This window comes from Prionailurus bengalensis, chromosome D1 (assembly GCF_016509475.1).
Source record: "Prionailurus bengalensis isolate Pbe53 chromosome D1, Fcat_Pben_1.1_paternal_pri, whole genome shotgun sequence".
Taxonomy (NCBI): domain Eukaryota; kingdom Metazoa; phylum Chordata; class Mammalia; order Carnivora; family Felidae; genus Prionailurus; species Prionailurus bengalensis.
In genome coordinates, this window is record NC_057346.1 from 59144827 (window position 1) to 59171536 (window position 26710).

General features: G+C 53.4%; 1 protein-coding gene across 2 annotated transcripts; it reads left to right on the forward strand.

Moving 5' to 3' along the window:
- On the forward strand, window positions 1-26637 carry STARD10 (StAR related lipid transfer domain containing 10). 2 transcript variants are annotated; one of them, XM_043580315.1, is made up of 7 exons: window positions 1-76; window positions 4230-4540; window positions 22474-22621; window positions 23231-23334; window positions 23977-24094; window positions 25914-25966; window positions 26218-26637. In XM_043580315.1, exons 2-7 carry the CDS (start codon window positions 4334-4336, stop codon window positions 26461-26463), a joined length of 876 nt encoding a protein of 291 aa, XP_043436250.1. In that variant the 5' UTR covers window positions 1-76; window positions 4230-4333; the 3' UTR covers window positions 26464-26637. The 2 variants fall into 2 exon arrangements, with proteins under 2 accessions (XP_043436250.1, XP_043436249.1); XM_043580314.1 differs by lacking the exon at window positions 1-76 and adding an exon at window positions 3670-3840.
- Window positions 26638-26710: the final 73 nt, after the last annotated feature.

A 26710-nucleotide genomic window follows, 5' to 3' on the forward strand; every position in this document is an offset into this window, starting at 1 on the left:
GGCTGGGGGGGGGGGCGCCTTCTCCTCATCTCCCAGAAGGGAGATCAGGGCAGCCATCCGTCTGTCTAACTAGATGGTGAGTAGGAGGGAGAACCCAAGAGCAAGTCAAGACTTGGTGGCCCCTCACCATCCAGGACACTGGGCAGGGTGGGGACCCTGGGCAGAGGCTGAATCTTAAGACAGAGAGAGAGGACGGTGACTGTGTTAATATCACCCCCAGGCTAGTGAAAGGGATGGCATACAATGGAGAGCAGGGTTAGAGCCTTGGGTTAGGAGTTGGGAGACCTAGGTTCTTATTTCTGTTTTGTCCCTGCTAGCTGGGCCTTTGTTTCCCCATCTGTACAGTGAGGGGCTGGGTCCAGATGACATTAGTCTGAGGACCTTCAGTTCTGATGGGGACACAGTCGAGGGAGTAGGGGAGAGTGTTAGGGACCAGGTCATGGGTGGCTCCAGGCAGGTGCCCTGACCCCTGCTCCAGTGTCTGTCAGGGGTCTGTGAGCAAAGTCTGGTGTGAATCTCCAAAAGACCACCTGCCCCCATTCCGGGAATCACAGTCCTGAGGTACTAGAGATTCCCACATGGGCTCTGACTTGCTTTGTGATTCAGGGGTATCCCTGTGCCTCTCATGGCTTCAGCTACTCTCTCTGTGAGGGGCACGTGTAAGACCTAGCACTTGCTCAGTGCCCTAGGTAATGATTCCTCACATTCCCATGACACCTCTCAGTTTGCTAAGCACCTTCTTCTCATACAAGCTGCTCCCTTCCACACCCACCCTGATTCCTGCTCTGTGATGGCCCATTCTGGGGCTCGGGACCCAGACAGGAGCCAGACCTGGGCCCCGTCCTGGGGGCCCAAAGAGATACCTTGATCCACCTCTGGTGGAGGGGCCCTATGGCTGGGCAAGGGTCTGCAAGGGGCAGAGTGGGGTCATGCCTTGCCAACCTTTAACACTGTTTAATCTTTCATGAGAATCTTAACCACCATCATATCAAGATGTTACCTTAGCACTTTTTGTTGGAAACATGCCATTTTTGGACAGTGTATTCTCTCTACCTCCCCTCCCAGTTATATTTTTGGTTATTTGGGGGTGAAACTGACACATGTACAACTCTTTTCATTGCAATAATTCTCAGTAGGTATTTTTATTTTAGATGAAGAAACAGGCTCAGAGAGGATGTGTCACCTGCCCTTGGTCACACAGCTAAGAGATAGGTGTAGCTGGGATTTGAACCCAGGTCCATTTGTGCTGCCAGGTTGTGCAGGGGTGGCCAAGTCCTAGAACTCCTCCCCAGACTCCTCCCCTAGGTCCCCTTTCCCAGCCCTCCTGGGCTCACTGTTCCACCCTTGAGCAGACAGGGTCCTTGTCTCTTGCTCAGGGGTGTTTAAAGGTCATGTTTGGGAGACTGTCATAAACCCCTGAGCCAGAGACACCTAAATTTGGGGGGGGGGTGAGGGAGGGGGACTTGCAAGGGCAAATTAATGATAAATAGGATGGGGAGTGATTCTGCCCATCCTCTTGGCTAGCTAGCCTGGCCTGAACCCAGGACCCAAGGTTGAGCCCAAGGCATGGCTATCCAAGCAGGGGTACCAGGTCACTTACTTCTGACCCAAGACCTTCAAAAGATTCATTCTTGGTTAATCTCTGTTTGGATTTGAGTAATGGTTTGGTTTCTGCCATCTGTACCTCTCTGTCAATCTGCCGTTACTACTGTCAACCTAGCCTTATCTCTTTTACCCTGGACTGGGTGATGGGCATGAAAGGTTTACTGCCCTTGTGCCTGCTGTCTGCTGAGATGTTATTGGAGCCCTAAGGAGGCAGGATCCACCAGGCCAGTGCTCCCATCTCTTTTCCTTATCGTAGATCCCAGAGGCTACAGTTCACAGAGTAGGCCCTGTAGACTCCTTTTTGGGTCTCCCACTGAGCTGTGTTGTGGAAGATAAAACACAATCTGGTTGTGGCTGTCAGCTAAAACCACTGAGGCCAGGGGAGGGGCAGTGACCTGCCTAGAGTTAGGGTGGAGACAGAGGAGGTACATAGCAGAAAGCCATAGCCCTGGCTTCATCTTGAGCCCAGAGCCAGCTCCCCTGCCACCACTCCTACACATTTAAAGAATGTGGGTTAGAAGGGGTGGGGGTGAGTATCTGACTATGCCACCCACATACCGGAGATCTAAGGTGATCACACTTCATGGGGACCTGCAGCTCACTTTACAGGATTTAGTTTGCAGAATGCCCTTTGAGGTCATCTGCCATCATGGCTCCCTGCTCCCTGCATCACTTATAAAATTGGGCCTGATTCACAAACATATTGGAGCCCTAAGCACTGTAGGAAAAAACACCTCTATTTGTGAACACACTGTGACAACTCCTCGTTTTTTCTCAGCACCTTTAAGAAAAGCTCTTCCATCCCAGAGATCTAGGATGGTGAGGCTAGGAGGTTATACATTCTTACTCCTTCATTCCATAGATGGGAAACTAAGGCCCAGAGAGCATGGAGCAGCCAGAGCAGAGAAAGGAACCTGGGGTGGGAGGAGGCTGTGACCTGGATACTATTCAGAATGGCTATGTACTCACTGTGTAACACTGGGCAAGTTAGCTGTTCATCCAGGTGAGCTCACCAAGGGCCCTCCCTGCCCCTCTGTGGTCAAAGGCCAGTCACTGGAATGAGTGAATGCTCAGCCTTGGGCCATCTGCCACACTCATGCTGGCCTGGCCTCAGAGAAGTTGAACTATTTATTGGCCTCGGTTCACTGGAAGTGACTGGAGGCAAAGCTGGCACTAGGACCCAGGGGGCAGGTGGCAGCCTCCCAGGCTGGAAAGGGTGGCTGCAGTGCTGGTGGACCTACCTCCCCCGTGGTTTTGGAGCCCTGGCCAGCTCTGCCTGGGGAGGGTCAGGGGAGCCCCAGAACTCTGGGGCCAGGTGCTGTTGAGAGCCTAGTCTAGTCCATGGGAGGTATGTGGACAGGTGCTGGGATGCTCAGGGCAGATGGTGGTGGACAACTGCCAGAGTCCAAAGCTGGAGGGGGGCCTGGTTAAATCCCCCAGCTGGGAGTAAGACTGGAGTGGAGATTTTACCCAAGTCTGGTCAGTCTATGAACCTTGAGGCTAGTGGGCTGGATCAACTTCCTCCTGGGTTTGTGAACCTCACTGTGAACTGGGTTAGAAGTGTGTAGGCTTGGCGTGCCTCGTGGTTGGTGGGGGATGCAAGCTTTGGCATCTCTAAGTTGCTCTTGATTGTGGCGGGGGTGTGTGCCCATGTTTGGGTCTCTGGAGTGTCGTGTGGGGGCGTCTCTGGGATGTCTGGGGACAGCATGCCTGTGTGTAAGTAGGTTGTTGCAGAGGTGTATAGCTGTGAGTATGGGAGGGGGATGGAGAGAAGGGGCTCACAATTAACTTCCAGAATCCCTCTTCAAGCACCTCAGAGCCCCTCCTCTCAGAGTCCACTCTAACTCGGCCCCTTCCAGCCCCGTCCCCAACCCTAGCTTGAGGACTAGCGCTCTCCCGGCCCCGTCCCCCTCCGGGGCGGGCGGGGGCGGGCGCTAGGACCCTGCGGGGCGGGGCGGGGCGGGGCTCCGAGCTCCGTCAGCTGTACCTCCGCAGCCTGGAAAATACCGAGCCCCGGGGAGCGGAGCCCCGGAGCCTCTGAGCCTAGCCCGGAGGGAGGGAGAAAGGGAGGGGGCGCGCGGGGCGGGGGGGGGCACGGGGCGGGGCAGGGCGGCGGGACCCACTGCTCCTCCCCCCGGAGCCCCCGCGCGGCCCCGGTCGCCCGGGCAGCAGCGGCGGCGGCTGAGGCGCTCGCACCCCGGGCCCTGGCGGGCCCCCGCGGAGCAGCGGGCACAGGTGAGCGTCCGGCTGGGCGGGCGCCCCACCCCGCCCCCACCACCCGCCCGGCGCGCAGCCCGCGCCGGCGCCGCTGCCGAGTTAGTTGAGCCGGTCCGGCGGGCACTGCGCGGAGCCCCGCCGGACCGTCCGTCACCTCGGGTCCTGGCCTCCCCTGGGTTCCCGAAGAGCTCTTGAGGAGCCCCCGCACCCGATACGCGGCCCCCACTCCGGCCCTAGGGAGGTCTGGGGTCGCTCCTGGGGGTGGCCCCCGTGACTGCCCTGTGCGGTTCCGCGCTCTCTAGGGGGCCAGCCTCTGCCTGTCTCGAACTCTCCATCGGCCCAGGACCCCGGACAGCCCCACCCGCGCCCCCAGCGCACTGACTCCCGTCCTCAAACCGGTCCTGCAGGTCCCAGGAAGGTGGCGTCAGCATCTGCAGCCGCGTCGACGTTGTCGGAGCCTCCGCGGAGGACCCAGGAGAGCGGGACTAGGACCAGGGCGCTGGGCCTCCCCATGGAGAAGTCCGCTGCCTCAACAGAGCCCCAAGGGCCTCGGCCAGTCCTGGGCCGCGATAGTGTCCAGGTGCCCGACGACCAGGACTTCCGCAGTTTCCGGTCAGAGTGTGAGGCCGAGGAGGGCTGGAATCTGACCTACAGCAAGGCCGGCGTGTCTGTGTGGGTTCAGGCTGTGGAGATGGATCGGACCCTGCACAAGATCAAGGTAGGATTGCCCTGCCCCACGTGCAGCCTCCACTGCGCCCTTGCTGCCTCCGACAGGGAGTCCCCTGCTCCTCTGCAGGGCCACAGACACCTGGTCGGGCACCTGGACTCAGAAAGAGTTTCCTGCCAGGGAACCAGGAGGAGGCACAGTTTGTTGGGCAAGGGCTCCTCACACAGATGGGCCAACTGAGGCCTGGAGAGGGGGTGTGACTCACTCTGGCTCACTCAGCCAGAACCCAGGCTTCTGCATGCCCTTGCCTGCTCCTGGGAAGTGGGCTGCTGCCAGGCCTGAGAGAGTGGTCTCCTTCTGGGACTGCGCTGGCCATGCAAGTCTTCACTGGGTCCCTGACTTGAGTCATCCCAGGTGGGGAGACTGAGCCCTTCTCTCCCTAATTCCTGGTCTGTCCTCACTCTCCGCAGCCCTGGGTGCCAGGGACCTGATTCCTTCTTGCCTGATGTGCTGCTCTTCCCTCTTCCTTCCCTGGCTGCTCCCAGAGTCTCCTGCAGGGACTTAGGGTTGTGGTTGGCAGATCCTGAAGGCAGGGACTTGGATGTCCCTGCTTTACACAGGGCCAGGCTCTGGGAGAAGGGGGCCAAGGGAGGCCAGCAGATGCAGGGCAAACACAGGCACATCAGCTCCTTCAGAGCCTAAGCCCCACTCCTCAAAGTCCCATGACTTTCCTCTTTTGCCTGAACTCTAGGCCTCTGACCTAGGCAGGCTTGAGGTTTGGGACCCAATGAGCCCACCACCCCTTGGGGCCTAGATGGGGCAGAGGCTGGTGAAGACTCTGGTCTAGAGGCCTCGGTAGCTCCCCCCAACACATCTGGTATTGCTGTGAGTGCTTCATTTCGAGGGGGGAAATTCTCCCTTAAATGGGTTCTTGGCAGTAGGTTGTGTCCTTCACTTCCCTTGCCTTTCCCTTGCCCTCCTCTTTCTGCTGCCCTCCTCCCGGATGTAGGGGAGTGTATTCCTGTTGGGGGGGTAGAGGGGAAGGGCACTGGACTCTGAGGGCACTCCTACCCAGAACCTGCTCTCAGACCTAGCTCTGGCATCTTGACTTCATACCACGGTCTAAGAAAGCTGACCTTCCCTCTCTGACCCTATGCCTTTCTGCTTTACTAAATCTTAGTCGTTTACAGCTTTGTCCATCTGTCCCATGTGGCCTTCTGGCTCATGCTTTCTGCTTTCTCTTCCCCATCGCCCCCGTGACTCTCTGTCTGCATCCCAGCTATCTGATTATCTCTTTCTCTCTGGGTTTCCATGTGTGTCTCCCCATCTGGGACTCTGCCCAGGCCTGAGGGCCCTGGGCCAGAGGCTTTCTGGGGGCCTGAACTGTGTCTGAGGCTGAGGAGCAGGGAAGCACAGGGCAGCTGGTGTGTCCCAGCTTGGTGCTCTCTGAGGGCAGGGACAGATCCTATCCCTCTTTGCATCCCTAGCATCCAACACAGATAGAGCAAGGATGTTGTTTGAATGAAGGATGGAAAGAAGGAAGGAACAGACTGAATGAAAGGTGAGCAAGGTTGTTGTGAGAACAGGGTTGTTTTCCTGTGATCTGGGAAAGGCTTAAGGCTCTCCAGAAGGGGAAGGTCTGAACTAAGTCCAGTACTCCCACCCTCTGTGTCAATAGGGCGGAGCTGCCTCCTTCAACTGGCTTGGTTAATGAATAAACCCAGCCCAGTCTAGGACTGGAGTTGACGGGTCTTGGGGCCAGACTGCCACAATAGACCCCTTGTGGCCAGATCAGTCTTGTCAAGTGGACTTCCTTGGGAGAGGAGGGGACTTGGAAAAACTGGGTGTTGTGGTCCCTAGCTGGGACCTGGATCCTCCTTCCCTCTCAGACTGAGCAGAGTTTGGAGGTGTCAGAAGACCTTTTGCAATCCCTGTTTCATACTCCCTCCTCACTGGGGTGTAAGTGAGGACACTGAGGCTCAGAGAAGGGCAGAGGCCAGTCTAGGGTCACATAGCTAAGTCCTAGAAGGGCCAGGCTTGGAACCCAGATTTCCAGTCTCCCAGCCTATCTCTCTCTGTTCTCCCCACAATGGAGATAGAGTTGGGGACAGGAGGCAAACAGAGCTGGAGCCTAGGATGGAGGCTGGGACCTTGGCTATGGGCATCCTGAGCGGCCAGCCCCCTGACTCCCCATCCCCTCAGCCCAGCCAAGTGGAGCTCTGGGAGATGGGCAGGAGTCTCTGAGCATCCCATCCCCAAGGTTCCAGGATTCCCAGGTTCCATGCAGGAAATCTCATTTCTGATAGGAGTCAAGCATCTTTTCCATCTTCAAATTTGCCCTCAGGCCAGTCCTGGGCAGTAGTAGGTTTGTCTTCATGCTACAAAGAAACTGAGGCCAAGAGTCACTTGCTTAAGATCACAGAGCAGCTGAGGCAGGCATAGGACCCAAGCCAGCCTGACTCCAGAGCACCTGCCCCCCTCTGCTTGGGCTCACATTGTTAGTCAACGTTATGGCATTTGACCCCATCAGTAACTCTTTGAAGTACACGGTGTTCTCATAATCCCATTCCTGTTTGATAAATGAGACAGCTGAGGCCCAGAAAGGGGAAGTGACTTGCCAAGGTCACACAGCAGGTCTGAAGCCAGAGTCCCCAAGGATGATTGGGTCACTCCAGGGGGCTGGGACTCAACCACAGGTGTTTGTTTAGCTTTTGACCCCTTACCCCATCCTGCCCCAGCCTGTCTGTGGGCCTGCCCCTTGAGCTGGGAAAGCCAGCCTGCACTCCGGACATGCCCTGTTCTCGTGATCCTCAGGTGGGGGTGGGGGTAGGGTTCCATCTATCGGTCTACCTTATTGATTTTCTCCTCATCTCCCTTCCCCTAGACTTATCCTCTCCCTGTCCCTGTGTCCAGAGGTCCCCGAAAGCCACTGTAGCTCTGGTCCCAGCATTTGGAGCAAAGACAAAGGGGAGAGGTTGTTGGAGGTCATCTCTACCCTTTTCCTCCCTCCTGGCCTCCAACATGGCCTGGCCTGACCTCAGGTCTACACTGTGCTTTGGGCACTGGAGAGGAGGAAGACACTGCCTTCTGAGAGGTCCGGCCTTGTTCCAGAGGCAGATGTTGAACACAGATCCTGGGTCCAAGGCAGAGGGCAGATTGGAACCAAACCTAGGTCTCTCAATGCCCAGGCCAATGTGTGAGTGTATGAGAAATGCAAAACTAAGGGGTCTGCCAGTCATTTAAGCAGGGCCAGCTTAAGTCCATTCCTGGCTGTGGTATCCTCTTCTGTGGATTACCAATGGTATGTCCCTGCCCTTTTCTGGGCTATTTCTCCATTTCTGCCTTGGGACTTTCCTGGCTCTAAGGGCCTCTGAACTAATGGGACTCAAGGGCCCATGGGAGAGAAATGAGGAATGAGGGGAAGAAAGCAGGAGGTGACATGGCCTGCCAAGCCCTGCCCTTGATGCTCATGTGCTCAGACTCTCCAGTGTTGCAGCCTGCCTAACCTTGTGCTTGGCTATCCATGTGAGAGGCAGAGGAGATCTGGTCCTGTCTTCAGAAGTTTTCAGACCCTGGTAAAGAGAGGAAGGACAGTTCCAGGTGACTTCTGCCTACTACACGGGGTAGATGTTCACAGGCAGACCACAGAGGCAGGAGTGGGCCTAGTGAGCAGGGTCCTTGAGGGGCTTGGTGGGAGGTCTCTTGAGGGACTGTGGCTGAGAACCTGAGGTTCCTCTTGCTACAGGAAGCTGAGCAGTAGGGACCTGTCTTCTCTGACTTCCTTTCCTATGGCTCCTCCCCTTCTGCTTTGGAGAAAGCTCCTCGGCCCCTCCCTTCCCTATCTCACTGTCCACCTGCTCCCATAAGGCACCCTCACCCCACCCCCTCCATACTCTCAAGTCTGTTCCCTCTAAGTGCCTCAGGTCAGAAGTGGCTGGAAACTTTAGGGGAAGTCTTTCTGGGCTAGGCTGAGTCTCTGGAGGAGAGAGCATGTTGTCCAGAGTCACGGCCACATGGCCTTGGGCAGGTTGCTGCCACCACCTAGGCTTTAGCTTCTTCATCTGTTGAGTAGTGCTGCCCTGCCTGTCTTTGGGCACTTCATTCATTCATTTACTCATTGAGTGAACATTCACTGATAGCCTCTCTGCCTGGCCCTATGCTGAAGGTTAGGGACAGAGAGGAGGATCAAGCCCAAGCGCTGCTCTCAAGGAGCTCCTTTGTGCATGGACAGACACTTGTCACAGAAGCTATGGAGACCCAGAGGGGGCCTCTGAACCAGCTTGGGGGCCAGGAAATGCTTCCTGGAATGCTCAGGTGATCCCTTTGGAATTGGGTGGCGAATGAGATGGACAAGTTTGATTGCACTGGGAGCCTTCCATATAGAGGAGCAAGCTGTGCAAAGCCCAGAGGTGGGAAATAGAGTAGTACATTAGGAGACTGGCAGGTGGTTTAGTCTGGAGTTGGAGATGATTAGAGAGCTGGACCAAGGCCCCAGAACATGGGTCCTGGAGGTCCTGGGATGCCGGGCTGGGGCGGGGGGGGGGGGGGGGCGTGGGTGGGTGGGTGGGATTCGATAAAGCAGGTAGGAAGTGGAGGAGGAGGAAGAGGAAGGGGAGGATACTGTATTTGTCTGGATAGAGGTGCTGAGTCCTGTGTGAAAGCAGGGGCTGTGGGGAATGAAGCAAGGGATTGCATCCAGAGAGATTTAGGAGGGATAATGGATGGGACATGGTGGTTATAGCATAACCCTTTGCAATGTGCAAACTGTATTGTGCAGGCTGGGGTGTAAGACTGTGGATATGCAGCCCCTTTGATGCCTGCCTTGGTGGGTGAGGAACCTTGTGAGTTTGAGCAGAGTGGGGGTAGGTGCCTCCAGTCAGTGTCCCCCTGGGGCCAGAAGAGCCCTTAGTCCCCAGGCTGGCTCTGTGCCTCCACACCCGGCTCCCCAGGCTCTGGCTTTTAAACTTTAACGAGCCCCAGCTCAGTTTCCAGCCCAGAGTCTTTAAAGTTTCAGGAGATGAGAGGAAGGAGGGAGTCCTGGAGACGGATGGGTTTTCTTTCTTCCTCTGCATCTCCACGCCTGACTGGGCCACCTGGAACCAGGGCTGTAGGTGCTATGACTCCAGAATCTGGGACCTTGGCTGGGCCACTCCAGCTGGTTCCTGAGGGGCTAGGGGCCACAGGCCTGGCAACAAGGTTGCCACCATGATAGATAGGATAGAAACCTTATTCCAGCCCTGATCCTTTACCTTGGCCTCTGACCTAGGCAGATGAGCATGTGCCAACAACAGGTGGGAGGAAAGCTGTTCAGAGCAGGTATTAGGCTTGAGGTGTCCCTGTTCTTCTTGGTGCCTCACTTCATCCCCTCTGGCATGCTTGTGCTGGGCTCTGTGCTTTGGGGCCCTTGAACCTTCAGAAACACAGACAGTGAAAGAAAGTGGCAGGCCCAGGACTTAGTGGTGGATCCCATGCCAAATATAGGTTCCTCTCACCTGTCATTAGAGAGCCTGGGGAAGGTGACACAGGGCCACTGGAGCTATTCTCTAGGGCTTTAACCTAACATTTGCCTCCCTGCCTCTCATCCGAGGCTCCCTGAAGAGAGATACTAGCTACTTCTGATATCTCTAGAATCTTTATGTACTGGGGCAGGTGAGAAATGCCTGCACATGTACACTGTCCCCCGCAGCACACACACAAGGGAAGTAGGGGGATGAGTACTGTGGTCCTGGGCCATTTAATCTCATCCTTGGGTTTCATGCCACAACTTGCATCTGCTCCTAGTTGCTGAGATCCCCTCTACCATCTCCTGGCACCCGCCCCCCGGGCCCCCCTCCCCATCTCTGGTTCCTTCCAGGTTGCCTGGGACCTGATTCTGGACCAAAAAAGTGATAAAAGTCTAAGGCAGAGGCTTGGCAGAGAGGATGGAGTTCCCTTGTGTGTCTCTGACATTCATTCATTCAACACATTTTTATTGAGCACATACTATATGCCAAGTATTGTGTTATATCCAGGAATTTAGTGGCAACTCAGACAGATCAGACTCAGCTGTTATGAGGCTTACATCCTAAGGAAGAGACAAGAAGAATAGAAGCAAACAGATCATTAAATAAGATACCAGATGGTGGTTATGGTGGTGTTATGAAGACAGGATGGTATGATAGGGGTTGTCTGGCCTTCTATGTGCGGATCTTCTGTTTGTGGAGCTGGATTGTGGGTGACTGCGTGTGTGATAGGGTCCTCGGTTGGGTGGACTGTGAGCCTCTTCACATCTGCCCAGGTGACATCCCTGGGGCAGAAACCTGACTGGGGTCAGTAAATCGTATTGGATGTATGTATGTGTGTGTATGTGTGTGCATGTGTCTGAGGTGGTGTGTATGTGCCTCTGAGTGTGGGACTGTGTGTTTCTGTGTCTGGTGTTACTGTGTGTGTGAGTCACGCCCCCTCACTGCAGCAGAGTTGTCTCTGATCCAATTATGTCTCCTCAGCTGTCTCCTGGCAGCTCTAGCCCCAGGCTCAGTGCTGGTTCTGCCACAGTTTTCCCCTCCCTACCTCCATCCAGCCTCCTGACCCAGCCTCTGGGCCTACCTCTGGGTCTCAGGGTCTCCTCTTAGGGTGTGTTCTCTGTCCCCATCTCTGATGGTTCCTGCTTCTGCCCTTATGTCTCTACTCATCCCCTTTCCTCCATTTTTTTTCTGTATCAGTTTTTTATTCATTCAACAAACCTCTTCTCATACCTCCCACCCACTCTGCCAGCCGCCATGCCAGTGCTGGAGACACTGGGCCCTGCTCCTGAAGCCTAGTGGGGAGACTGACGAAGATGGGGACAACCTTCCAAGAGAACTCAGGCAGAGGGAGGCCAGTGGCTGGCAGCGTGGGGGGTGTCTGGGTGGGGCCTTAGGAGCCCAGCAGGAGCCAGGTGGCAAGCTGAGCAATTCTCACTGAATCCCTCAGTGGGGTAGGCTCCCAGAGGCAGGAGTGCAGACTGAGAGTGAGAAGGAGTGGAGGCGGAACCAGAGTGAGGAGGACATCTTGGAGTTGGGATCTGGCCTGAAGGCAGAGAAGAGAAAGATAGCAGGGACTTTCAAGCTGGGCAGTGCCATCATCAGCTCTGGGTTTTAGAAAGCTCCCTAGCTGCTGGGGAAGCACTGGCCTGGGAGCCAGGAGACCAGAGACAAGGATGCTGCTTCAGTGGTCCAAGCAAGAATGAGGAAGCCTGCCTCGGGTTGGTGAAGAGGAGCTGTTGGAAGGTCATGGCTGAGTGCAATCCCAGGAATGAGAGGGAGGGATGAGTCCAGAGCCATGCCTAGGTTCTAGGCACTGGAGGGGGGCACAGGGCAGTGGGCATTGGGGTGGATAACACGACAGTACTGGACATGGTGAGTGAGAGCCTGTGGGCCGTCCAGGGGGTGATGCCCAGGAGGCTGTTAAAGATGCTGTCTGGAGCTTACTAGAGAGAGTGCTTTGGGGGCATCGGGGTGTCTCTGGAGCCCTGGGAGGTGTTTATCCAGTTTGTGTTTGTCTTGATGTCTGTGTGCCAGCCCTGGCCATTGTCTCGTGTCTTGTGTCACTAGTCTCCCTCATCCCTTCCTTTTCTTCCAGGCCCACCCACTCTCTGCCTCTCTCCTCTCCTCCCTCTTCTGTCTGGCTCTCCCACCTCCTCCAGGGCTGGAGTGGCAGGAGCTCCAGACCAGGAGGTCAGCTTCTGAGATGTCAGAGCAGGATGGTTCTTACTGCTGCGCAGCTGGGGCCTGCTGGTCTAGAGTCTGAGGGGTGCAGTATGGGTCCAGGGAAGCTGTTGGAGACTTGGGGGAAGGACAGAGGAAGGAGGCAGAGCAGGTATGAGTCACTCAGCGCTGGATGGAGAGCATAGCAAAGAGCCTGGGTTAGTCTGCCTGAGCAGACTTAGGAGCCCTGTCTAGGGGAGGGATGGCAGCACCTGTACTCTCCATAGTCTCAAGGGGACCCCAATTTTGGGGAGAAGATGGTGTGGAGGTATTTGGTGCCAGATCCCTTTCCTTTCAGAATAGAGGGCCATAGGGCTTGTGTGGTCATAGTACAGGTGGGGATACTGAGCTAGAAGATGGGGGAAAGAGCCCCTGCTCTGGGCTCACACCACACATGCTCTCTGTGTCCTTCCAGCTCCCCTCACTCCGGACAGAGCCAGCCCCAACGGACCCAGCCCCTAGCATGGATCCTCAGGGACAGGCCTCACCTGGCCAGGTGCTCGCTCACCTGGAATTCCTTGGGTCCTCCACAGAGCAGAACCTGGTTCTCAGGGAATAGCCTTGGTGAACTGTGGGTCACACTGGGTTCTGTGTTGGTTCCTCTCTTCACTTTTTTGAGCTACCATTTACAAATGGGCATAATCTTCCCTCCTCCCAGGTGATTGAGAGGATGGAATTAAATGAATTTGTGAAGCTCTTAGCACACCATTAACTTTTGCTGAATGGATGAATGAATGAACAGCCTGAGGTTCTCTAGGGACAGCTCCATTTCCTCCCGCCTCCTTCCATGTTCACTCAGGTTACCCAGTGGAACTACCTGAGCCCTCCTCTTCCTCCAGCCCCCAGGCTCATGCCAGCACCTCTGCCCAGAGCTCTTTCACCTCCTTTTCATCTGAGTGCCATCTGCTCTTCCGTTTATCCTTTAGGACTCCACTTAGGTGCTCCTCCTTGTAGCTGCATCTTGGCCTCCTGCATCCTCTTCCCTGCCCTGCCCACCCACGGTTGTCATTGCCTGTGCAGCTTTGGGGGGGGGGCCCTCTGGTTCCACTCCTAGCATGGTCAGATGATGGGGAGCCTTTCTAAGGTAACTCAGCATTAACATGGGCAGCCTCAGGCCCCATCTCAGCTCAGCCTAGACTTCCAGATCCAGGGAACAAGGACCTCCAGGTTCTGGACAACACTCTCAACTCGGGGAAAAAAGTATAGTTTCTATGTCTTGTATAAACTGTGTTGTACCAAGAATCCAAAAAGGAAAAATAAATCACCAGAGCCTCAATTCCTGAGTAAAACTTTTTCCTTGGTTCCTTTCAACTCTCATGCAAGAGTGTACATAATTTATACATACTTTAGACCTTGGCACAGGTACAAGTTTGAATCTTCTTTTTTCATTTAACATTGCATCTGTAAAAGTTTCTTGTATTGCTACCGAATTATTAATTCTACATTTCCGGCAGCTGCTCCATGCAGGCCTGTTCTGGGTTCTGAAGGTTCAGAGCCTGCCCTTCCCTGGGTGGGTGGTGGGGAGCCGTGCGCAGTTCTCAGTAGCTGGGCAGCAATCATCCAGGTGATGTGTCTTAACCCAACCAGACCCAGCTGTTGGTGATGTTCCAGGTTCTCAATATATTTTGCTAATTATAAATGCAATAATATAGTCATAAATATTGTAGCAAGTTTTTTTGGTGTTTTTTTCTGAGTATAAATTTCTGGTCCTGGAGTTCCAGGAATTGAGTTGAGAGACATTTTTATGACCTAAAAAATATTTGCCAATGGGGGAGCATGGGTGGCCCAAGTCGGCTAAATGTCTGACTCTTGATTTTGGCTCAGGTCATGATCTCACAGTTCACGACATTAACCCCCGCATTAGGCTCTGTGCTGACAGTGCAGAGCCTGCTTGGGGTTCTCTCTCTCTCTCTCTCTCTCTCTCTCTCTCTGCCTCTCCCCTGCTCATGCTCATGTGTTCTCTCTCTTTCCCTCTCAAAATAAATAAGTAAACTTAAAAAAATTTGCCAAATAGTTTTTCAGAATAGTGGAACCAATATTTGGTGTCACTAACTGTGTAACAGTTTTAGCATGTCCTCACAAGCAGTAAATATTTTGTATATTTTAGCTAATTTACTAAAATATAAATTCGCACCTCAGTACCATTTAAATTTACTTTTCTTTAGCTATCAGAACTATTAAGGATCTTTCAGCAAGTCCCAGAATCTTCCCTGAACTTGTCTCTGACACCTCCTACCCCTACACTGCATTTTATGTAAGGATGATGGCAGAAGGAGTAAGCCTCAAGTGCCATGGAGATTTTTACAAGTCTAGGAGGTTTTCACCAAGATTCTTCCTTCTGAAGTCCACAGAAGCTCTAAGGATCGCTGGCCACGGCCCCTGCACTCTAAAAGTCAGAGAAGCCTACACAGGCACAACCTCTTTTCTGTCTCACCTGTCCATCCTTCCCTTCAGAAATACTTCTTTACTAAACCGTGCCAGATACAGGGGATGCCAAGATGAGTAAGGGGGCCACAGCACTGTGGGCCAATCAGTGCATTGCAATGCATGCTGATAGAGGGAGGCCCTGGGGATGGAGGAGACAAGAAGTAGGCCCCAGGTCATCCTAAAAGATTTAAGGACAGGAAGGGCTGCCTGGACAGGGAACAGCCAGACTGAAGTTTGTTCAAAAACAAAATAGGGAAGGAGCCAGAGAAGGAAAGTTCTCAGAAAGCAGAACTGATGAGACCTCTCTCCTCCTGTATCCCATTCCCCACTTTCTCTCCAACCCCTTGTGTCAGTGCCCTTGAGCTATTCTTGAGATTTGGGGGCGACATGGAGGAAGGTCTTAGAGGTCTACATTCTGGGAGCTCCAGAAACCCAGAGGCAAGGGCAGGTGCTTTATCAACTTGGCTTAATGCTGGCTTCTTGAGGCCTTTGGGAGAGACAGTGGGGGCCCCTGGGAGGGGTCCCTTCAGAACAGGAGGCAGAGGCTCTGCTGAAGCTGAGCCTCTCACCTGCTATATGCCCCAGGCCAGGCTGCATCTCTCAGCACCAGGGCTGACATGGAGCTGGCAGTGCCCGGTTGTGTGGGCTGTGATGGGGGAGCAGATACATTTTTGTAGGGCCCTGGTGGAAGAGGGTTGCCCATTTGCTCCCTGTCCATCCACACTGTGGAGGGATCTGGGCATTTTTGTTTTTTTAAACTTTGTTCCCTGGTCCTGTATATCCTGCCCTTTGGGGATTAGCAAGAAGGTGCTCCTGTAGGCAGGGCCTGAGAAGTCCTGGGGGGGGGGGGGCACTGGGGCTTAGGACTAGAGGAAGAGCAGCTGCTGTTGGGGCTTTCTGTACAAGCCTCACTTAATCCTCACAGCTCCGTTCTGAGGGGAGGATTATCTTTGTTTGACAGATGAAGATACTGGGACTCAGAGCTGAAGTCCTTTGCCCAGGCCAAGGCCAGGAAAGCAGGATGTAGCTGGGCAGAGGCCTGTCTGCCCTAGGCAGCCTGGAACTGCTATGTAAACATAAGTCTGTGTGTGGCCTGGCTGGGTCTGGTGGGGCAATGCAGTGGCTGAAAGATTCTCGGGGTCTTCCAGATGCAGAGCACCTGGGTGGAGTTTTGGGAAAGTACAGCTCTGTCTTTGAGCCCAATGCAGTCTGAGGGTGGAGTCAGGAACTCTGCTCTGAGGAAGAATGTCTGAGCTTCGCTTTCCTGGTGAGCAAGCCCTCCGAATCCGATGAGCTCTGCATAATAACCGTCAATTAACTAAGACAGTCTCCAGTTGCCAGCATGTTGTTTGAGCTGGGCCAGTCCTGCCCCTTGATGAAGGTAGCAGAAAGTCTTAACAATCTGGGGTCAGACACACCCAGGCGATAGTTCTCTGCTTTACCACTCTTAGCCTTCAGTCCTTGGTCAATCCTTGTAATGCTCTGGGCCTCAGTTTTTGCATCTGTAAAATGGAGATGATGATACCCATTGGGGTGTTGGGAGGATAAGAGACAGTATTTGTACAGGACACAGCGTGGCGTTGCAGACAACTGGCAGAGGTGGTTTGACCTACATGTCAGCTCCTATGGGGTCCATGGGCCAAGTGTTGTTGTCTCCTCTGTGATGATGACTTAGGCAGTGATTTGGAGCCATTGGTACATGGTAATGGTTATTGAGGTTGTGGTTATCATTCAAGGCTGTGATTGATTTGATAGTGAGTACCCCACCCCTAGTCAGGAATGCTTCCTTTGATTTGAATATGGTTCTGTTGGGAAAAGATGATTTGCATAACAGTTATTCCTTTTACAATACTGTCTATTAAAATGCAGCATTGTGAGTAGTCAGCACAGCCTGTGGGATGTTTCAGAGCCCACACGAACCCCTTACCTTCTCTGGGCCTCACTTTCCCCAGTGGTAACTGAAGAGTGTGGAGGAAGAGATAATCTCCTGGGTCCCTAGGACTGTGGGATAATCCGTGGTTGCACGTATCCCACAGGCAAGGATACTGGAGACCTGGGGTGAGGGCCAAACTTGGATCCACCTGTCTGTCAGTTTGTAGGTTACTGACCTGGCCTTTGGCCCTCAAGGCCATACCACAGCCCTGTGGAGGTGACCTTACTTCTTGTCCCCTGTCTCAGCTCAGCTATCTCCCTGGGTCCTGGGAGATACTGGAGCCCTTCTCCCCACCATTTCCCTCCCTCTGTGGAGATCCCTCCTTCTCTAAAGCTGAGCACTGGGAAGGCCTCCAGAGAAGCACAGGGCAAGGGTGGGAGAGAAGAGAGGGGCACAATGAGACACAGCTTGGGCGCTGGATCCTGCTTGGTGCTTAATTATTTATTTATTTATTTAAAATGTTTATTTATTTATTTTTGAGAAATAGAGAGAGAGAGCGCGTGCACAAGTGGGGGAGGGGCAGAGAGAGAGGGAGACACAGAATCTGAAGCAGGCTCCAAGCTCTGAGCTGTCAGAGCGGAACCCAATGCAGGGCCCCAGCCTACGAACCACGAGATCATGACCTGAGCTGGTTGGAAGCCTAACCAGCTGAACCACCTAGGCGCCCCTGTACTTATTTTTTTAAGTCTCCAGGTATTTGTACTCACCGGTCCCTCTGCTGAAATGCCCTCTCTCCCCTTGCAGCACTTCTGCCCCTTTTCCTTTTAGGCTCTGTTGCCTTCTGCTCCCACAGTTACTGTGCCCCTCCCCCCCACCCCTACTCATTCTCTGCTGGGATTCTGTGTCCTTGTCTCTCTTGCTACCCACTTGTTGGGGCCTCTGGCTCATCTCCAAGTTCCTCCTGCCCAGTTGCAGTGTCCTGGTATATAGCAGACTCTAGAAAGAAAGTGGTGGATAGATAAATGGATGGACCAATAGGCAGGCCCCAGGATGAGGCCAGAGAAGCATAAAGGGCACAAAATGCAAATGTGACCTGGTCCTATCCTGTGGAAGCGTGAATGGCTGCTCCTGGAAGCCGGCTGAAGTCCTAACAGCTACTATTTTTTGAGTATTTACTATTTGCCAGGTATATTGCATACATGATCTCGTTTAATTGAATCACAACATCCCCATGAGATAAGTACTCTTATTATCCTTGTTTTTCATGTGAAGAAACTAAGACTCAGGAGCTTGTGCCCAAGGGGAAGGAACTGGAATGGGAACCTGGGATTGCCAGGCTCAAAACCTGCAAGAGTCTTCCCTGGTGGCCCTCTTCACTTGTCCAGTCCCTTCTGACCATGGCTCCGTAGGACTAAGTGTGTTGAGGGTTGAGGGTGTGCAGGTCCCAGGGCTTCTGAGCAATTCCAGTTTTCTACCTCCTGGGGCTGGAGAGAGTGGAATGTGGGAAATACGGTCTGTAGTTTCTCTGGTGTCACTTGCTCCCTCTGGGCCACAGTTTTCTCAGCTGCAAGTCAGCTTCCCCGCTGTAACCAGGCTTTGAGGGTTTTGCAGCTCAGCATGGCTCCTTGACTGAGCAACCCAGAGCAAACCCCCTTCAGTTCTGGCTTGCAGGGGGAGCTCCCAGATGTCCAGGGGAAGTGACTGACTTGCCCAGGGCCCAATGGCTGTGGGATCCAGTCACAGGCCTGCCCCCCAGGTGCTCTCCAGTGACTCACCGCTACCCCCACCATCCCTCTAAAGCCTCTTAGAATTACACCTCGCAGATGTGGCAGCTGCCACAGTGGGCAGGAACAATGCCCTATGTAATCTACCCCTCTTGGCACAGGCCCCTAGCTCCTGGGGGCTGTGGAAAGAGCATGGCTGGGAGCCAGGCGGGATGAGGACGCCCACGGTCACTCTCCACTCTGCTCTCTGGACCAGCCACCCAGCCTGCCTGTTTTGTCACCTGCGGTACCACCACCCTAGTCAGGGTTTCCTGCCCTGCCAGCAGAGCGCCACTGCCGGCCTTCCTGCCCAAGAGCCTGCCACCAGCCTGGGAAACCTTTAAAGTTCCCCTGTTTTGAAGATGAAATGTTATCGCTTCTCAGCCTTTTGGCTAAGATCGAGTGTAAAGATGAAATGTTATGCAAAGTTTACACTCAACTGCCAGGTCTGTCTTGGGTCTGTCTCGTGGCCATGCAAGCCCCACCTACTTCCCGCTATCTCAGAGGGAGGCCTTTGGTCCTGAAGCCACAATAGCCCTGAGCGGTGTCTGGGCAGTGTGGGCCTCTCCTCAGGGTGCACCCAACCCCCAGCCGTGAGTGCACCTGGGTCCTTGTGCACGCTGAGCCTGACCAGAGGGAAGAGGCAGTCCCAGGTAGGGTTCTAGCCCAAGAGCATAATTCTGTCGTCACTGCCCCTCCACACACTCACTGCCCAGGATAACACCTCTGAGGACTTGTAAAGCCAAGTCAGCTTGGCTATAGAGAAGTTCTCGTTTCCTCAGAAGCCACATGTGAGTGGTCCTTGATGGTTGAGAGTACAGGAAAATCCGGTTTTGAATCCCTGCTCTGCTGCTTTCTTGCTGTCTGATTCAGACAGGTTGCTTAATCTCCTGAGCCCTATGCTTCTATGCACAGCACAGGAGTAATGCCAGCTCATAATTTGGGGTGAAGAGTGAGCTTGCATTGAATGTCTGCTGCAGCGTCCAGACCTCCACACAGCTGCTCAGTACAGGTCGTCCGGCTGCTGCTGCTGCTGCCAGTTTGACCTCTGCCTTCTTCCCCCACGCCTTTCTCACCATCCCAGCCCTTCCCTCACTCCGTTCAGTCACTCACTCACTCACTCACTCACTTGTTCCTTCACACTTGTCATTAGTCTTCTTAGGTGTGATGGGAGTTCCTGGGTACTTCCTTGACTTTCACAACCCTGACACTCAGCAGGGGAGACTTTTTTAAAGTCCCTTATTTGGGGTTTGTCTGATTTTTCTAATGACTGGATTTCAGTTATGCATCTTTGGCAGAAATGTCACCTAAGTGGTGCCTGTATTCTCTTCGTTGCATTCTATCAGGCAACACCCAGTTGTAACTTGTCAGCACAGAGCCCAACGTGGGGCTTGAACTCATGAGCAGCAAGGTCGTGACCTGAGCTGAAGTCGGACGCTTAACCAACTGAGCCACCCTGGAGCCTCGAATAATCTGTTACTATGCTATTTTATTTTTTCATTCTATTTTGTATGTTAGAGACAGAGCGTGCATGTGCAAGCAGGGAAGAGGGGCAGGAGACAGAGAGAATCTTAATCAGTCTCCATGTTTAGCACAGAGCCCGATGCAAGGCTTGATCCCACGACTCCAGGATCATGATGTGAGCCAAAATCTGAGTGGGACACTCAACTGACTAAGCCACTCAGATGCCCTGATTATCACTATTTTGATACTCGGGTTGTCCTAGCTTTAGTCTGTGGTAGGTGGCCAGTTCTCCTAGTTTGTCTGGGATAGAGGGTTTTCCTAGGATGTGGGATTTTCAATGCTAAAACTGGCAAAGCCTTGGGCAGACCCTGACAAGTCACTCACCCAGTCAGTGGGAGCCCTTCCTCTGGCTCCTTGGCAAGGTCCCTATCATTCTGTGAGTATGTCCTTACTTTCTGGCACAATAAGATGTTCCAGGCTCATCTTACCTCACCCAGCCCCAGAATCCTGCATTTCTCTAGGAAAACCTGGAACCAGGACCTTTTGAGTATTAGTGGAGAAGAGGTGCCTGCCTCCATTCTGCAGAACTGACCTCCTCCTTTGTGCCCTCACTGGGCAGTTTAGGGCACCTCTCCATTTTCAAGTTGGTCTCCTCCCTCAACTAGAAGCCTCTCAAGGACAGGTCTCAGATTCACCTCTGATTGTTCTGTGCTCTGCACAGGACTAGAATTGGGGCTGTTAGTTAAATGACTGGATCTAGACTCATAACCTTCCTCATGGATCAGAAAAGCAGAGAGGGAAGGTGATTTGTTCAGACTCACACAGTGAGTTTTTTGCAGGCTAGAATCTGTCCTCAAACTTTGATTTTGTCTGTCTTTTCTTTTCTTTTTGCAGTTTTATATCTTTATTTGAAAATCAGCAATTAGTTCTCATCCACATTGTCTGTAGATTTTTGAAAGTGATGTGGGTACGCAGGTAACTAAGGCATAGAGCTTGTTTGAATCTTCATCCTTGTTAGTTTCCTGGACAACTGCACACAGATATAGTATGGAACATTCCTTATTCCTTTGGCCCAAACAGCTTTGTTGAGCCTGGTGTCAGTGAGTTTCTGGAGTTCCCATCTCCAAGGCAAATTTCTGTGTCTCTTTGGGGGTCCAAAGGGCACACTTCTTGAAACCCACTCCTTACATGCGCCTGTGAATGTTGATGGTGTGTGTTCCCTGGTCACTACCTCACTGATGGTAAACGGCCCTTCCTCTCATCATGCTTCTTTACAGGAGCCATTCTGCTGGGCCCTGGTTGAGATGACTGGAGAAATGTGAATATGCTCTGAGTGTTAGATGTGCTGAAAATTAACTGCAACAAAATGGTAGAGATTGTTGCCTGAAGGCTACAAAATGGAATGCACAGAATAATCTCATTCGGGGGAAATATGCACAAAAAAGGCTTGGGAAGAACAATCACTAAAGTGTTAACAGTGGCAATCTCTAAATGATGAGAATATGATGGTTTTCTTTTTGCTGTCTGTATGTCTAACTTTCTAAAACATATAGTACTGTTTCTACAATAAGGAAATGATTTAAGTAGAAAGATCTCCCAGAGATACTGAGAGGTACACTCACCACATGCCAGGTACTATCTCTTTTTTTTTTTCCTTCTCTCCCTACACCCACCCCCCATCCCCGCCCTTCTTTCTCCAGCCACCAGTGGAGGTGTTACCTTTATTTCTGCCAGGTACTATCCTAAGTGCTTTATACACATTACCACATTTTGCTCTCACAGAAATACTCAGAGGTATCAGCCCAATTTTAGAATTAGGAAAACCAAAGTTTGCTTTCTATGTGTTTCCCGTGGCACTGTCTGAATGCCCAGGTCTGGGAGACCTTTTTAAACGACATGAGAAAACTTGTCCAGTTGCTGAGGGGACCTTGAGCCTAGGCTTTGAGCTTTTGGGTGAAAACAATCACCGAATAAGGACGTGAACTAAGTTTCACCTTGCTGAGTGCAAACCTAGCAAAACCTAGCTCTGTTTTTACTTGCTTCCCAGACATATGATCTGGGTTAAATCCCAGCTCTGCTGCTTACTAGCTGGGTGACCCTAGTCAAGTTACTTAACCTCTCTCAGCCTCAAGTTCCTCTTTGCATTTCTTGTCTGGCAGAGTTGTTTTGAGGGTTAAATAAAAAAGGGGATCCTTGGCTCTTCTCTCCCCTAGACGCAAAGTTCTTTGAGGACAGAGCTAAAAACAAAGATATTTGTTGGATGAAGGGAAAAAAAAAGGTAAATTGTATGGTCAGGTGGTGAGCACCATGGATGAAAGAAAGCATCCATTTAGGTATTTGTTTGTTTATGCCTTCATTTCATTTAGCATGTAACCATACCAGATTCTCCGCTGAGTCAGCCATGAGCCTCCACCCATGAAGATCAGTGGTCTGGGAGGGCATAGATATAGAGACTTAGTGTACGGGAGTCCAGAAGGTCTGGCCTGGTCATTCAAGAAGGCTTCCTGGAAAAGGAGACTGGGATGGAACGGGAGGTTTGGTGGGAGCTGAGATGGGGGAGATGGTCTCTGGATACAGGGGCTATCCTCTCCTCACATGGGTGGCTTCTGGGAGGGCTGGACAGTTAAGCTCTTCTTGATGTTCTTTCTCCCCTTCTTGCCTGTCTGCCCTTTGGTCTCCTGGCCGGGGCTTTTAGCCCTGTGTGACCCTAACAACCCATGTGTCTGTCTGCAGTGCCGGATGGAGTGCCGCGATGTGCCAGCTGAGACACTCTATGACGTCCTACACGACATTGAATACCGAAAGAAGTGGGACAGCAACGTCATTGAGACTTTCGACATTGCCCGCTTAACAGTCAATGCTGACGTGGGCTATTACTCTTGTGAGCAGGCGCAAGAACACTGATCCTAGCCTCCCTGCTTCCATCCAGGCCTCCAGCCCAGCTTTCTTCTCCCACCTTTCCTCCTTGTGATCACTCCCATGGCCAGGCTGCTCAGAGACCTGAGTGCTAAGATGTAGGGCTGCCCTCTCTGACATTTCTGTCCACTCCTAGACCCTTGGGCACACACACGTACACTCACAAACACATACGCACTCCCATGTTCATGTATACACCCTCCACACACATGCACACAGAGTCATGTACACACTCCATGGCCACATGCCACATATTCACAGTCACACATTTTCTGATACACACACTCACAATAATATATTCACATTCACATATACAAACAGGCCAGGCCAGCAAGGTAAGGGCCGTGTGAGGTTGTGAGCAGGAATGGCTGGTGACAAGAAGGGAGAGGGTTCTGTCTCTTTCCTAGTGTCAGCTCTGGGACTGTGGTCTGGTGGGTGGGTGGGGGGTATATGTGTTTGGATCAGGGGGGACTGGCGATTAACTAGGCATCCCTGTGTCCCTGGCTTCTGCTATGCCCTCCCTTGCAGGCAGTCAGGCCAGAGGTCTTGCTGAACTGTCCCTTGCCCTCCACAGGGAGGTGTCCAAAGCCCCTGAAGAACCGTGATGTCATCACCCTCCGCTCCTGGCTCCCCATGGGCACTGATTACATCATTATGAATTACTCAGTCAAACATCCTGTGAGTCTACCTGCCTTCCCTGCTGGGTGGGCAGGGGAAGGTCCCAGGTACGGCTGGGCCAGCAAGCCTGACCCAGGAAGAGGCTTCTGGCTACTACCATGACTTTCATGTGACTTCAGTCTGGGCACGAAGCTCTCTGGCCCTCAGTTTCCTTACTATATAGTGAGAATAATGGCTCTTGTCTCCCTGCTCAGCTCTCAGGCAGATGAGAAGAGGGTGATGTGAGCCATCACTGTGGGCAAGTGGGATGGGCTGGCTCGGAAAGGGGGTGCAAGTAGTAAGAGGCAGGGCCTCTTACTTCCCTGAGGCTGGGCCACCTTGATCTCCACAGCAGGCAAGACAGGCAGATACAGCTGGCCTGGGCAAAGATGAGTGCATGTGTGAATGCCCATGTATGTGCTCATGACCCCTGACTCCAGACTGAGGGCTTTCCTGAGGGGAACAGGGAAACGACTGAGTCCTCCCTTTCTCCCTATCCCAACATCAGGCCTGTTCTGGAGTGGATGCCAGGGGATGTGAACTAACTGACTCTGTGTGTGTGTATGTGTGTGTGTGTGTGTGTGTGTGTGTGTGTGTGTACTCATAAAGACACTTCTTTTGTCCCAACCCTCAGTCTCACCTCCCTTTGCCTTCCATCCCCAGAAATACCCACCTCGGAAAGACTTGGTCCGAGCTGTGTCCATCCAGACGGGCTACCTCATCCAGAGCACGGGGCCCAAGAGCTGCGTCATCACCTACCTGGCCCAGGTGGACCCCAAAGGTGAGGGCTTGGCCCTGGCAGCTTATCATGGGATCCTTTCCTATACCACAGGAGATGTGGCCTGATCTCTAGGGATCAAAAAGAGCCTGTGTTAGGAGCTGTTTTGTATTTTGGGGCATCTCCATCCAAAATATCATTTGAACCAAGATTTGAGACTTTATACTGGTTTGAAAAGCAAAGGCCAAAGTGGTAGCCATTGCTCCATGACAAAGCTTGGAGCTCTTTTCCTGGGCTCCCACACCTCCATGCTCTGACTGGCTTCCTGCTTACTGTCTGCTTTCACTCCGTCTGTCTTGCTAGCTCCCATCCTCTGCCCATCCCAGAGGCCCTGAGTTTTCCAGGCTTCAGTTCTCCTCCCCTTGGGAAGGTTCAGCTACTCCCAAGGCTTCTGTGGCCAGCTGATATGTCTCTCTCTGCTGGGAACCAGATCCCTGTGGCCATTGGCCTCCTGGACTCATCCCTTAAGATGTCTTCTGGGACCTGAGACTCACTGTGTCCAAAGCTGAACTATGAACTATCTCCCCTCCTAGTTTTCCCCTTCTCGTAAACCTCCCCCTAGCCACCCATACCAAGAACCTGGCGGTTGACTGGGATGCCCTCTGCTCAGCTCCCAGGTCTGGCCACCAATTCTTATTGATTGTACCTTCTAAACAGCTCCTGAATCTGTCATTTCTCTCCATAGTCAACGACCTTCTCTGTCCATACAGCTACAGAGGGATTTTTCCCAAACATGCATTTCCTCATGATTCTCTTCTGATTCAAATTCTTCTGTGACTTTCTGTTGCCCTCAGAGTGAAGTCTGAGCCCCCTCCCCACATTTCCCAGTCCTTCCTCACACCTACACCGTCCCACCTCCCTGTCTAGGCAGCTTTTTCCCTCATCCTAGAAACATCTCTCCTCCCTTACGCATGCCCCCAGGACTGCCTCACATGTCACCTCCTCTGTCCCTGATGCCCAGAGTTACCACTGGCTCCATGCTCACAGGCCCATTCCCCTCTAGCAGAGCATTTGGTACACTGTTGCATCTCAGACAGTGAGTTGCTCTTTGGGTCCCTGGGGCTGGCCCAGAGTAAGTGTCCTGGAGTGGATGTGGAGTGTGAGTGAATGGGTGAATGTCTCGAGGACGGGTAATCCCTGAACATCTTTGCCCGGGTGTGCCCCAACCCCACCAAGCACCCAGTGATGTAGGCCCAGGGCTCCCTAGCACCTCACTGACTGAGTGTGCTGGGTGTCAGAGGCAAGAGCAGACATTTGGGAATGAGACAGGGTGGATGGTTGGGCTACCAACTATGGATTCCAGGTGAGCCCAGGATGGGGAGCTTAGCCAAGAGGCCTATGTAGCAGCTAGGCTGCCTGGGGTAGGGGGCTTGGGAGGACAGGTAGAAGGCGGGGTAGAGCATCAGGGCCATTCACAGGTTGGGTATGAGAAAGAATGTCAGTGGAGGGGAGGTGACAGGCAGGAGTTTGGTGGGTCAGGATTTCAACCCACTTGTAGCCTGTGGTCACTTAGGACCCTGTGGTTTTCTTCCATGCTCTGGGGCTTAGCAGAGGGACAGGAGGGGTATAGCAGGTGGGTTTGGGGGAGGGGATACGACAGAATTGAGGCTGGGGACCTTGGTCTGAGACAGAAAGAGAGAGTGAGGATGATGAAGTCTTACAGGACTTGCCTCACAGCCTCCTCCCCTCCCATGGAGAAGAGGGTAGCCTCCTTGGAAGCCCCAGGCTGGAAGGAGTAGGTTGATATGTATGTTTGGAGGGAGCTGGGTCCCTGAGGCTGCTTCTTCCCTTCTCTCCTCATTACTCTTCCCTGCTCTCATAGGCTCCTTACCCAAATGGGTAGTGAATAAATCTTCTCAGTTCCTGGCTCCCAAGGTGAGTGGCCTTGGGACTTTGGGGTATGTAAGCAGCGGGAGAGGGTTCCGGCTGAGGGGGTGGGTCAGGGATGGAGACTGGGAGTCAGGGGTGGCGGAGTCAGGGCTGAGGGGCGGAGTTATGAAATGGGCTAGAGTCAGGGTCCCGGGAGCGGGGGACTGAGCCACTGGAGGGCGCAGGCCGGGAAGTGGCGAAGACTCAGTCCCACGCCGTGTCCACCCCTGACTCGGATGTGTGGCGGCCCCCCCCAGGCCATGAAGAAGATGTACAAAGCGTGCGTCAAGTACCCAGAGTGGAAGCAGAAACATCAACCGCACTTCAAGCCGTGGCTACACCCGGAGCAGAGCCCGTTGCCGAGCCTGGCGCTGTCGGAGCTCTCCGTGCAGCACGCGGACTCGCTGGAGAACATCGATGAGAGCGCGGTGACGGAGAGCCGGGAGGAGCGCACGGGCGGCGCGGGCGGCGAGGGCAGCGACGACGACACCTCGCTCACCTGATTGTGGCACCACCGCAGGGACCTAGACAAGATGGAGTGGGGTCAGGGGTGGCGGATCCTCCCGCGCTTTCTCCCCTCCCCCACCGCCTGCGCCTCCTAGGGACGCTGGGCTGGGGCCCAGGCTGGCGCTGCGGCCCCACTGGACACAGCCCCAATAAACGATCCCACAGCCTCAGCTGGCTCGTCGCTGTGCCTGTTTCCCACCTGCCCGGGCATGACCACTGACCACCGTCGCCTTTAATCCCCTT